This window comes from Leptodactylus fuscus, chromosome 1 (assembly GCF_031893055.1).
Source record: "Leptodactylus fuscus isolate aLepFus1 chromosome 1, aLepFus1.hap2, whole genome shotgun sequence".
Lineage (NCBI taxonomy): Eukaryota > Metazoa > Chordata > Amphibia > Anura > Leptodactylidae > Leptodactylus > Leptodactylus fuscus.
In genome coordinates this window covers 83,679,260-83,693,586 of record NC_134265.1, presented here as the reverse complement: position 1 = coordinate 83,693,586, position 14,327 = coordinate 83,679,260, and the positions used below count along the sequence as shown (strand labels likewise).

General features: G+C 41.2%; 1 protein-coding gene across 1 annotated transcript in view; it reads left to right on the top strand.

The window, feature by feature from the left end:
• FBN2 (fibrillin 2) overlaps window positions 1-14,327 on the top strand; it is a 213,084-nt gene that overhangs the window by 78,743 nt on the left and 120,014 nt on the right. Inside the window, exons 9-10 of the mRNA XM_075272282.1 lie at window positions 8,879-9,031; window positions 10,237-10,428. Coding sequence (XP_075128383.1) covers window positions 8,879-9,031; window positions 10,237-10,428 — 345 coding nt within the window. The remainder of the gene's footprint in view (window positions 1-8,878; window positions 9,032-10,236; window positions 10,429-14,327) is intronic.

The window sequence follows — 14,327 nt, the reverse complement described above, 5'->3', positions numbered from 1 at the left end:
TTAAATTGACCCCAGCTACGAGCTGGAAACGCTGCAACACTGGTGTGGGGAGACGTCAGCGGGCCGTGCTGAAGCTCATCAGCTTGGGGGCCAGACAGCACACTGCCTACAAAGTGAGTCATGCCATCCTCGATGAGACGGCAATGTGGTTTTTGCCACTGCACCTGGGCCCAGGCATGTTGTCATGTGTGATAATGGCCGTAACCTGGGATTGGCTCTGTAGCTTGGCAGCCTGCAACATATTCCATGCCTGGGCCACGTTTTTAACTCATTGCTGCTAATCTTTTGAAAAAGGTACCCCAATGTTCCTGAGCTACTGGTGAAAGTGTGGCGCTTGTGCGGATAGTTTTTAAAGTGTATAGTTGCCGCTGCTAGCCTCTATGCACTCCTACAACGCCTGTACCTGCTGGAACAACGGCTGTTGTGCGACGTCTCCACACTGCTGGCACTAAACATATCATGTGTTGAGCAGAGTGTGTGAGCAGCACAGACCTTTGATGTAGTTCCAACTCCAAAACCCTCGGGTTCGTCAAAGTCAACTCCCTCAGTTGCTCAACCATGAGTGGCCATGGGTGGCAGACTTATGTGAAATCCCATCCCATCCATTGCACTGGACACGAAACATTAGCATGCGCTCAGCACAACTTCGGATATGGCAGATGCGTTAAGCAGGGTGCAGGGTACAACACAGACCAGGCCCGAGCACCAGGAACAGGTGTTAGAAATACTGCAGCATCTGCCATTTCCTTCCAATTTTGGGGTTTTGGACCCGCCACCGACTTGTCTGGACCTAAGTGGGGATCATGAGACACAGTTGCCATCAAGGCAAGCTGTGGTCATGTGCGGTTTGCAGTAAGGGGGCAGTGCGCAATTGGAAGAGGAGTTGGTGGATGACGAGGCCACCGACCCCACATGGACAGGGGTGATGTCTAGGGGCTAAAGCAGTGTAGATGTAGAGGGAAGCTAAATCAACAAAAAACCTGGGTAGAAGCAAAGGCATAAACTGGGGTGATGTTTAGGGGTGAAAGCAGAGTAGATGTGGAGGGAAGCTAAGCAGCAAAAACAGTGGGTAGAAGCAAAGGCATGCAAAACTCTACCCTGTTGGAAGACTTATTCCTAGGTCTGGAACACGTTAATGGCCCCCCTGGACAAATTACTGCCACTCAGGGGCCTAGTGTCACCAGGAGGGACAAGTATAGGCGCATGTTGTGGGAATACCTGGCCGACACCAGCTCTGTCCTCTCCGATCCCTCTGTGCTCTACAGCCTAAACTTATTTTCTCATCTTTTTTTCTGAACTGCACATCTCTTGCCTGCTTCCTTTGGGATCTTAGAAATGGTGGTCCACTTCCACAGATGGTAACTTCAATAGACAGTGTAACGGGAGTAGCTGAGGGATCGCTGTCTTAACCACTTTTTGGCACAAAATTAACTTCCAAAGCCAAATATGGTGCAAGTATATGATGCAAGGACACCTACACACCTATCTCTGACACATTGGGGAGTTCACCCTCATGCGCCCTTTTGGCCTGCACCATCATGCGCCTCTTCCCAGCCACTCCACATTTCCCAAGCTTTTCATTGCAGGCAGAAGTACAATACAACCCACCCCCATGCCCAAGCCTGTAACAGCCTCATCGATAAACTGCTGGCCCTGGAGATGTTGGTGTTTGTTTATGCTTCTGGAGACCCAGGCCTTCCGTCAGCAGATGGCAGCTGGGGCACCTCCCTATGCTGGGCCTAGCCGTTACTACTTCTCTTGGTGTGCTGTCTCTGCCTTGCGCCTGCATGTGTCCCATAACATCAGTCGGGCCCAGAGCTCTGCGCTTTGCTGCAAGGTCCACTTGACCACCGACACATGGACAAGCGCCTGTGGTCAGGGATGCTGCAGTGCTTATCTTTAATGACAGGCAGGGTGAATGTGGTGGAGTCTGTTCCCCGGGTGCAAACTGGGGTGGCCTATCTCCTCTCCCAGGCCATGGCAGGAGTAGACTGAAACCCTACGAAGCTGCAACCTCCACCCCAGCTACTAGCGGAAAACACTGTAACACTGGCATGGGGAGATGTCAGTAGGCCGTGCTGAAACTGATCAGCTTGGGGGACAGACAGCACAGTGCCTCCGAGGTCAGGGATGCCATCCTGGCTGAGATGGCATTTTTTTTTCCCTGCTACACCTGGGGCCTGGCATTTTTGCGCCTGTGATAATGGCTGGAACCTGGTAGCAGATCTGGAGCTTGCCAGACTCAAACACGGTCCACGCATGGCCCACGTTTTCCAACTTGTTGGTGCCATGTTTCTTTGAAACCTACACCATTGTGCCTGATATACAGGTCAAAGTGGGGCCATTTTCGTAAGTGAGAACTAGCCTCTGCTAGGCAGAAAACATTCAGAGCACACTCCTCTCATCTTCGCACCGTTGGCTGGCGGAGGAAGACGAGGGGGTTGGAGTGGCATCTGATGTCCCTATCCCACACGAGGCTAGAGGGTGCACTTCAGTGCATCCCATTGCTTCACCACAAATGGTGTGAAGGGGAGTGGAAAATGGAGGAAATGGAGAGTGACCCTTACAGTTGGGGCCAGCAAAGGCATGCCAAGTAACACACTGGCACACATGGCTGACTTCATCTTGGGTTGCTTTTCAACACATATTTCACATCATGAAGAACAAATAATACTGGATTTTTTCAAGCCTCGAACCCCGGTCTAGGTCTAATGTCTGTTCCTTTCTTATATTAGGGGAGAGGGAAAAAAAATTACTTCAGTGATACGTTTAGCGTACATAGACTGACTATTAATGTGTATCCCACTTAGTGTTGTTAGGGTTACACACCGTCACAACCTGGCTAAAGCTTCTATAGCTGTTAATAAAGTCAACATAACTTTACGGTATCCAAAAAGACAGCTGGTACCGACAGAGAGCAAGACAAATGTCACCTAAAGCTGTGAGCTCTGAACACCCACAGTGACTTTGGCGTCATCATCATTATAAGGGAGTGGGTGGTAATAAATAACTTGGCAGTGCCTAAAACCCAAAAAGCTTATACAACTATATTTACATTAAGATACACAAATGAAACTTTTCAGTAGCATGTCATGAGACAAGCTGATAAGCTCTTCCTTTGTGCAGTGCTATTTGAAAGTTAAACGCTGCCTTTATTTTAATTCTGGAGAAGGTGCAGACATTAGATTTAGAACATGTTGTCTTCATTGTCCAAATCCTCTATATAGGTAACGCGTTTTTCGGGCCGAGCTGTCTGGGAACGAGCTGGTGCAGCACTGACAACCTGGGTGAATATGGCAAGAGCCTGAGATGTAGGGTGAATGAATCCCCAAATTATTTGTGGAATTCCCAGTGAGACAATGGCACTGTATACCAGTATTAAAAATTGTGGGTGCACATAACCCCCATATATTCTTTGAATTCCCAGTCAGACAATGGCACTGTATAGCAGTATTAAAAATTGTGGGTGCACGTAACCCCCATATATTCTTTGAATTCCCAGTCAGACAATGGCACTGTATACCAGTATTAAAAATTGTGGGTGCACGTAACCCCCATATATTCTTTGAATTCCCAGTCAGACAATGGCACTGTATACCAGTAGTAAAAATTGTGGGTGCACATAACCCCCATATATTCTTTGAATTCCCAGTCAGACAATGGCACTGTATACCAGTATTAAAAATTGTGGGTGCACATAACCCCCATATATTCTTTGAATTCCCAGTCAGACAATGGCACTGTATACCAGTATTAAAAATTGTGGGTGCACGTAACCCCCATATATTCTTTGAATTCCCAGTCAGACAATGGCACTGTATACCAGTAGTAAAAATTGTGGGTGCACATAACCCCCATATATTCTTTGAATTCCCAGTCAGACAATGGCACTGTATACCAGTAGTAAAAATTGTGGGTGCACATAACCCCCATATATTCTTTGAATTCCCAGTCAGACAATGGCACTGTATACCAGTATTAAAAATTGTGGGTGCACATAACCCCCATATATTCTTTGAATTCCCAGTGAGACAAAGGAACTGTATAGCAGTATTAAAAATTGTGGGTGCACATAACCCCCATATATTCTTTGAATTCCCAGTGAGACAAAGGAACTGTATAGCAGTATTAAAAATTGTGGGTGCACGTAACCCCCATATATTCTTTGAATTCCCAGTCAGACAATGGCACTATATACCAGTATTAAAAATTGTGGGTGCACATAACCCCCATATATTCTTTGAATTCCCAGTCAGACAATGGCACTGTATACCAGTATTAAAAATTGTGGGTGCACGTAACCCCCATATATTCTTTGAATTCCCAGTCAGACAATGGCACTGTATACCAGTAGTAAAAATTGTGGGTGCACATAACCCCCATATATTCTTTGAATTCCCAGTCAGACAATGGCACTGTATACCAGTATTAAAAATTGTGGGTGCACATAACCCCCATATATTCTTTGAATTCCCAGTGAGACAAAGGAACTGTATAGCAGTATTAAAAATTGTGGGTGCACATAACCCCCATATATTCTTTGAATTCCCAGTGAGACAAAGGAACTGTATAGCAGTATTAAAAATTGTGGGTGCACGTAACCCCCATATATTCTTTGAATTCCCAGTCAGACAATGGCACTATATACCAGTATTAAAAATTGTGGGTGCACATAACCCCCATATATTCTTTGAATTCCCAGTCAGACAATGGCACTGTATACCAGTATTAAAAATTGTGGGTGCACATAACCCCCATATATTCTTTGAATTCCCAGTCAGACAATGGCACTGTATACCAGTATTAAAAATTGTGGGTGCACGTAACCCCCATATATTCTTTGAATTCCCAGTCAGACAATGGCACTGTATACCAGTAGTAAAAATTGTGGGTGCACATAACCCCCATATATTCTTTGAATTCCCAGTCAGACAATGGCACTGTATACCAGTATTAAAAATTGTGGGTGCACATAACCCCCATATATTCTTTGAATTCCCAGTCAGACAATGGCACTGTATAGCAGTATTAAAAATTGTGGGTGCACGTAACCCCCATATATTCTTTGAATTCCCAGTCAGACAATGGCACTATATACCAGTATTAAAAATTGTGGGTGCACATAACCCCCATATATTCTTTGAATTCCCAGTCAGACAATGGCACTGTATACCAGTATTAAAAATTGTGGGTGCACGTAACCCCCATATATTCTTTGAATTCCCAGTCAGACAATGGCACTGTATACCAGTAGTAAAAATTGTGGGTGCACATAACCCCCATATATTCTTTGAATTCCCAGTCAGACAATGGCACTGTATACCAGTATTAAAAATTGTGGGTGCACATAACCCCCATATATTCTTTGAATTCCCAGTCAGACAATGGCACTGTATACCAGTATTAAAAATTGTGGGTGCACATAACCCCCATATATTCTTTGAATTCCCAGTGAGACAAAGGAACTGTATAGCAGTATTAAAAATTGTGGGTGCACATAACCCCCATATATTCTTTGAATTCCCAGTCAGACAATGGCACTGTATACCAGTATTAAAAATTGTGGGTGCACATAACCCCCATATATTCTTTGAATTCCCAGTGAGACAAAGGAACTGTATAGCAGTATTAAAAATTGTGGGTGCACGTAACCCCCATATATTCTTTGAATTCCCAGTCAGACAATGGCACTGTATACCAGTATTAAAAATTGTGGGTGCACGTAACCCCCATATATTCTTTGAATTCCCAGTCAGACAATGGCACTATATACCAGTATTAAAAATTGTGGGTGCACATAACCCCCATATATTCTTTGAATTCCCAGTCAGACAATGGCACTGTATAGCAGTATTAAAAATTGTGGGTGCACATAACCCCCATATATTCTTTGAATTCCCAGTGAGACAATGGCACTGTATACCAGTAGCAAAAATTGTGGGTGTATATAGCCCCAATTCTATTGCTAGGGGACTTGCAGGGTATTTCTGAGGTGAAGGTGGGGGGGCACACCGTTGGAACGGGGATTTGGGGTGTATATATGGGGTATACGGGAATACACTGTCAGTGTGTTCCATTCAGGATCCTGGGAAAGCTGGGTTGCGGCGATTGAGCCCGTCAGTGCCACGTTACACTGACAAGCTTCTCCCTGGAATTGAAGTTATATGTAAGCCCAATATATTCTTTGAATTCCCAGTGAGACAATGGCACTATATGGCAGTAGCAAAAATAGTGGGTGTATATAGCCCCAATTCTATTGCTAGGGGACTTGCAGGGTATTTCTGGGGTGAAGGTGGGGGGGCACACCGTTGGAACGGGTATCGGGGGTATATATCGGGTATACGGGAATACACTGACAGTGTATTCCATTCAGGATCCTGGGAAAGCTGGGTTGCGGCGATTGAGCCCGTCAGTGCCACGTTACACTGACAAGCTTCTCCCTGGAATTTAGCTCTTACAAGAGCTGTTGGTTGTCTTCTCCTTCCTATCCTAGCCTGTCCCTGCCTACCCAGAATCTAAGCCCTAGCTAGCTGGACGGAAACCTCCGTCCTCGGTGAATTGCAAGCTCAGAATGACGCGAAGCTGGGCGGCGCTGTTCTTTTAAATTAGAGGTCACATGTTTTCGGCAGCCAATGGGTTTTGCCTACTTTTTTCAACGTCACCGGTGTCGTAGTTCCTGTCCCACCTACCCTGCGCTGTTATTGGAGCAAAAAAGGCGCCAGGGAAGGTGGGAGGGGAATCGAGTAATGGCGCACTTTACCACGCGGTGTTCGATTCGATTCGAACATGCCGAACAGCCTAATATCCGATCGAACATGAGTTCGATAGAACACTGTTCGCTCATCTCTACTCCTTATCAGAAAGATAATAATATAATACAATAATAATACTGCATTAAGCAATCATCATACGATATCTTTAAGGATCTCTTCTTTTCCTTAAAGTTCAGTTTCTTGATATATTGAAATTAAATATTTTAAATGTTTGAATATGAAATATTATTTATTTAAACACAAGATCAACCGGGCGATAAATATAGGTTATATTTATCTATGAAATCAAAGGCTATAAATGTTAAATATATATTGTCATATACATGGTTTTATCTGCTGTGTCCTTAGGTAAACCTTATATTGTTCCTCTGGGCTTCATCACTATGCAGGTCAGATGAGGTTATTCCTACAAGAAAACCCTTCGTCACCATGATTTGTCCAATATACAAATGCATTAAATGAATATAAACAGCTTAAAGGAACATTCTAAAGGAACCTGAATATTTTATAGCCAGCTAAGTAGGGGAGATCTGAAAACAAGAACAAGGAGCCTTCGTTTTCAGCTGTGGTTGTATCTGTTTGTCTGGGGGCTGCTATTACACACCACTTTGTTGAAAGCTGTCTCCTGTAATAGGGATGGTCTGGAAGCCAACCAGAATGATTTTATAATATGCAAACATTCAGATGCTTAAGACTAAGAATAAGCATTGTTACAAATGTCCTGGTGTTGACAGATGGAGATCTTAAACACCAGGACATGATACCATGTGCTGACACAGAGATATATCACACGTGGACTCATAAATTGCTGTCAATTCTTTCCCTTAAATAATGTAAAGCATGATTAAGTATGAAACATTGTAATCTTGGTTTCTTAGCCAAGAATTTTTATACTATGCTTATAATTTTGGGTCAAGCACAAATGCTAAGTACATATACAGAAGAACACGTAACAGAGAGAAGATATGATTTATTAAAACATGTCCAGGATTTACCAGTGTCCACATAAATAAAATGTCTTTCTTATACGGAGATGGTTAAGAGTCCCAAGTATTCCTTCTTATGGTCTGCTGTTTCCAAGATCAGGCAAAGGGGCACTGCCATTCACTGTAGTAAACCCAGTAGTTTCTATAAGAGTGAGTGGCGATATCACTACATCAGCTTTTCTCTATGAATAAAATACTCCTTTGAGAGTCATTTGTAAGAGATTATATAGCAAACACTAACAATAATTTCCACTCACAGATGTTATTTTAAAAGGATACTATCCGGAGACAGAAACAGACTGCTTTACAACATGTAAATGTTGTTAAATAACCATTACAGAAAGTAAAATGACCTGCTTAGATTAACAATATAAAATGGCCTTCAAGAATACTCATTTACTTAACATGCTGGAGGTTGCGATCAAGCCAAAAATGTCTGCAGCCAAAAGGTTGCTTTGAAGTTTTTACTATTATTAATTTTTTTTCTCCCACAAACAGTGTTATTATAATCCAATAAAACTTACTGTATCATAAGACTCTGATTGTTGTGGTATCATTTCTAATTTCAAAGAGAGTATGACCAAACATGCAAAACTTATTAACGTGGCAGTGCAAAAAATCTGTGGCACACCCTTTTCATGAACTGCGTGAATAAGGCCTTACGTCCTTTAGATGGCCTCCACTAAAACTGGTCTCGTCTGCAACAATAGCTTTGGCAAGTCAATACTATTGATAAGCCCATTTCACGTTTTAATGGTAGTGGATCAGAAAGTGGGCAAAAGACTTCTGTTTGAATTCTTGTATTAAAAGAGTAAAAAATATTTCCACTTAGAATCCCTTTGTCCCTGTTTGAATCCATCACACTCAAAAGTTAGAATATCTAGGACATGTTTTTTGTGTGACTCCTGCCAGTTGTGATTCATTTTTACAGCTGAATTGATTTGGTTTCAAGTACACTAGTTCCTCAGACCACATGTATGTCATGCACAGTCTGATCGGATTAGTAGTAGTAAAATGCACAAATGAGACAAGTCTCTAGTAACTATACAATGGACTTATTTCTTACATGATTTTTTTTAAATAAAAATAAAACATTTGTACTTTATTGATTTTTCATAGATCAGAGATCTGGTTCATGCTTTTCCAGCCTTGTGAATGGACGTTGTGCACAGGAGATGACAGGCAGATTTACAAAGATGCAGTGTTGTTGTGAAGCGGGTCGTTGCTGGGCACTGGGTACCATACCTGAGTTGTGTCCTGTCAGAGGATCGGGTAAGTGGGAAAGCCTTTTTGAAGTAAGTTATTAAAATTTGTGACCACATATTTAAAGGTTAGTTTTTATATCAGGACGATCACCTAAATATTGGCTATTGTTGAGACTGTCCTCTAGGAGTATAAGACAGTGTACAGTAGATAAAAACTAATATATTACAAATATTTTCCTGCAAAATGTGTGGCATATACTACATTTAGAATAGATAACCTAATATTAAAAACTAAAATATGGACTCCATTATGATGCTTGGTTTTGTCATCCAAGACAAAAGAACTTCCCCTTCCCTTTATTTTGTGATACCATTTAGTGCAAAAGCTATAGCTGGTCAGGGAAAACCTGCTTTAGGACCCAATCCCTGATCTCTCTATAACAGAAAATTATTCAATCGTTTGTCCCCATCAAAAGAGAAATGTGCAGCCATATCACTACAGCTTCACAGTTCTCTCCAACCCCTGTGTGCATTCAGGATTATAAGTGAAAGGAGGATACACGAAGCTGAACAATCCGTGTTCATCTTCCTGTTACAACCAGGACAATGCTGGACCTATATAGGTATCCACTAGCAGAATAGATGAAAAAAACTAGTGTTGGTCCTCACGTTTTACGACAGCAGCAGGATTTTGGAACAAACAGTACTCCTTGGTAGAAAACTATTCAGTAGCCTGGACAGTATATCTAGGATGTAAACTACAAATATACTGTAATTTATTATTATTCATTCATCCGTCCAAATAATTATTGTTGTCAATTAGCAGCATTTTTGAAAGGGAGTATACATATTTCATGTATGGTATGGTATTAATTGTGTCGAGCTAGCTACCTGCTGTCTTTTTTGTTGTTACCGCTTGTAGTCTTTATATATATTTAATGTAATTCTTACATCTGACATACATGTAAATCCAATGGCAGATGGGGAGTATAAGAAGGGCTCAGAAGCTGAGTATTCTCCATACATGGTGAATTCCCCTTGCTTTTATACAGCAGGCACCGACTGCTAACAGCCCTGAATGCTGACTGCACAGTTCACAGCTGTTAACCAATTATATGCTGTAGTCAATTATGGTCATGCCATCTGCATCATTGTGTGGCATGAGCGCTGCTATCTTGGTGCCAAGCTGGGTAATAAAATCATTACTTGTATGTATCTGTAGGGTTAGAAAGCAAAAACCTCTCAAAAACCTATTTGAATTTTCCTTCTCAGATGACTACCGAAGGCTTTGCATAGATGGTGTTCCATTTGGGGGTCCAAGGCCTGGAGGTCCAAATGGATTTGGCCCCAATGGATTTGGTCCTGGAAATGGATATATTCCTATACCTGGTGGCAATGGATTTCCTCCCATTGTAGGGGGAACTGGAGTAGATGGAGCAGGCACTGGTGGCGGTGGAGGTGTTGGTGAGTTTGACTATTTTGAATAAATGCTGGTTAATATATCAGACGGTTGAGAAACTTAATCATTATATAATCCTTATGATGTGAGTACTTGAATTTCCAACACATATTTGGACACATATGTAATTAGCAGATTATATATGTATGATATGGAACTTGGAAGGTAAAATGATACTTCGTGTGTAATTATAGTATTTGCTATTTCTTATAGCTATTACTTTTTTTTTTTTTTCAATTCTTATTTTATTTGATTTTTCAATTTTTTACAATTTATACAACAATTAAGTTCATTAACAAGCTATTACTTATATAGATACTGTATAAGTAGATAAATGTTACCAGCTCTTGGCTTTAGGCCTGATGTTAATGATATTAACAGTAAAGAATAAGTTTCCCTAAAAAGTGAAGAGTGGTAATATATAGATAATTGAAATATACACGGTAAATTTTTAATTCCTGTCCATAAACATTCAATATATAGCAAGGTATATAAACATCAGAGGGAGCCATCCATTCTAATGGCCAGTGTCAAGAACTGCTGATGAGAGGGGCTTTTGCTTTAGTGGATTTGGCATACGGACAATATACTAACTCTAGCCCAATGTATAGGTAATGTCTATTGGATAGTAGTCTAACCTGGCAGTTCCAATGATATATTTATAGTCTACTACTTTTTGAGAAAGTTGCGTACAGTTCACCTATACCCCATAAACATATTTGTAATTGGTGGGTAAACCAAGCATAGGTTTTAAAGTGTATGTTATTTTTTCTTAGAAATAAATAGTGCAGATAAATATAAGAAACTTTGTAAGGGTATGTTCACACAGAATTTTTTGGCAGTGGATTTTCTTTTTTTTTTTTTAAATGTAAATTGTGAGCCCCACACAGAGCTCACAATGTACATTTTTCCCTATCAGTATGTCTTTTTGGAATATGGGATGGAAATCCATGCAAACACGGGGAGAACATACAAACTCCTTGCAGATGGTTTTTTGCCCTTGGTGGGATTTGAACACCAGGACTCCAGCGCTGCAAGGCTGCAGTGCTAACCACTGAGCCACTGTGTGGCCCCTGGCAGTGGATTTTCATGTGGAATACAACTCAGAATCCGCTGCCAAAAACATCCCCATTGATTTCAATGGTAGGCGCTCACTTCTTTTTACCACTAGCCAGAAACGGAAAAATGAAGCGACATGCTCTATCTTGCCACTGGCTCAGCTGAGGCGTCCGCGGCTTGAGACTCCCTCCCGATTAGGCTCATTCATTTGGGCCTAATCTGGAGCGGAATGCCGACATGGCTAGTCATGCGGTATGTTTACGCATAGAATCCATTTTCTGCCGTGTGAACATACCCTTAATATTTATTATTTAAGAACTATGTTTCCTTCTCTATTTATCAAGCTCACTTACATATTAGTTTATGAAATGTGGAGGAGGAGAAGAAGTAGAAAAAGGCAAACTAATAGCTGCAGATGCTACTACTCTGTGAGTGAGGGAACCCTTCTACCACTGCACAGAATAAGGCAGTAAATCAATTATCAGCCTCTTCTCCCTTCTCCTTAGAGATGTATGTGTGAGCTGGATATGGGGACTCTATGTAAACCAACAGTCTGAGTGAAGATAAGGAGGAGGAAGCAGCATGGAGAAGGAAACAGATTTCTTTAAGATATAATACAAGATTTCCTATATTCACATGTACTACTCATTAGTGATAAGTTGTTTTATACAGTAATTTAGGTACACTTTAATCATATTAACTATTATAACATACTAATTATGGCCATCTACATGATACATGTAGATTTTTTTAATGCCTTACTCTGCTTATGATACAGTTAGGACTCATGCAAACAACTGTAACCTTTTGTTTGCCACAGAGGTACTCAAATATCTCTAACTTAATTCAATTGTGTAGGTGTTTTTTCTTAGATTCATTACTAATCTGACATAAAAAAATAATTTCATACTCTCTTAAAGCAAATTTATTGTCTGATTGTTGGGGACTAGAACTTTCCTTGAATGCCCCATGAGAACGGTACTGCTGAACACATACAGTCCTATGAAAAAGTTTGGGCACCCCTATTAATCTTAATCATTTTTAGTTCTAAATATTTTGGTGTTTGCAGCAGCCATTTCAGTTTGATATATCTAATAACTGATGGACACAGTAATATTTCAGGATTGAAATGAGGTTTATTGTACTAACAGAAAATGTGCAATATGCATTAAACCAAAATTTGACTGGTGCAAAAGTATGGGCACCCTTATCATTTTATTGATTTGAATACTCCTAACTACTTTTTACTGACTTACTGAAGCACAAAATTGGTTTTGTAACCTCAGTGAGCTTTGAATTTCATAGCCAGGTGTATCCAATCATGAGAAAAGGTATTTAAGGTGGCCAATTGCAAGTTGTTTTCCTATTTGAATCTCCTCTGAAGAGTGGCATCATGGGCTACTCAAAACAACTCTCAAATGATCTGAAAACAAAGATTGTCCAACATAGTTGTTCAGGGGAAGGATACAAAAAGTTGTCTCAGAGATTTAACTTGTCAGTTTCCACTGTGAGGAACATAGTAAGGAAATGGAAGACCACAGGGACAGTTCTTGTTAAGTCCAGAAGTGGCAGGCCAAGAAAAATATCAGAAAGGCAGAGAAGAAGAATGGTGAGAACAGTCAAGGACAATCCACAGACCACCTCCAAAGAGCTGCAGCATCATCTTGCTGCAGATGGTGTCACTGTGCATCGGTCAAAAATACAGCGCACTTTGCACAAGGAGAAGCTGTATGGGAGAGTGATGAGAAAGAAGCCGTTTCTGCAAGCACACCACAAACAGAGTCGCCTGAGGTATGCAGAAGCACATTTGGACAAGCCAGCTTCATTTTGGAAGAAGTTCCTGTGGACTGATGAAACAAAGATTGAGTTGTTTGGTCATACAAAAAGGCATTATGCATGGCGTCCAAAAAAAACAGCATTACAAGAAAAACACATGCTACCCACTGTAAAATTTGGTGGAGGTTCCATCATGCTTTGGGGCTGTGTGGCCAATGCCGGCACCGGGAATCTTGTTAAAGTTGAGGGTCGCATGGATTCCACTCAGTATCAGCAGATTCTTCAGAATAATGTTGAAGAATCAGTGACGAAGTTGAAGTTACCCCGGGGATGGATATTTCAGCAAGACAATGATCCAAAACACCGCTCCAAATCGACTCAGGAATTCATGCAGAGGAACAATTACAATGTTCTGGAATGGCCATCCCAGTCCCCAGACCTGAATATCATTGAACATCTGTGGGATGATTTGAGAGAGGGCTGTCCATGCTCGGCGACCATCAAACTTAACTGAACTTGAATTGTTTTGTAAAGAGGAATGGTCCAAAATACCTTCATCCAGGATCCAGGAACTGATTAAAAGCTACAGGAGGCGACTAGAGGCTGTTATCTTTGCAAAAGGAGGATCTACTAAATATTAATGTCACTTTTCTGTTGAGGTGCCCATACTTTTGCACCAGTCAAATTTTGGTTTAATGCATATTGCACATTTTCTGTTAGTACAATAAACCTCATTTCAATCCTGAAATATTACTGTGTCCATCAGTTATTAGATATATCAAACTGAAATGGCTGTTGCAAACACCAAAATATTTAGAACAAAAAATGATTAAGATTAATAGGGGTGCCCAAACTTTTTCATAGGACTGTATAAGGCTCCGTTAACTTCTAAAGGACTGCCTGTGATCTCATAGAAATCTAATAGAAGTGAATGCAGCAGTGGCCAGGCACGTGCACCATGGTTCATTCATAAGGTGCACTCAGTAAAACTTGTGACCCATATTCTCCTAATAATTGAAATTCCCAGCAGTCACACTGCCAGGGCTCAGGCACTTATTCCCTACCCCGT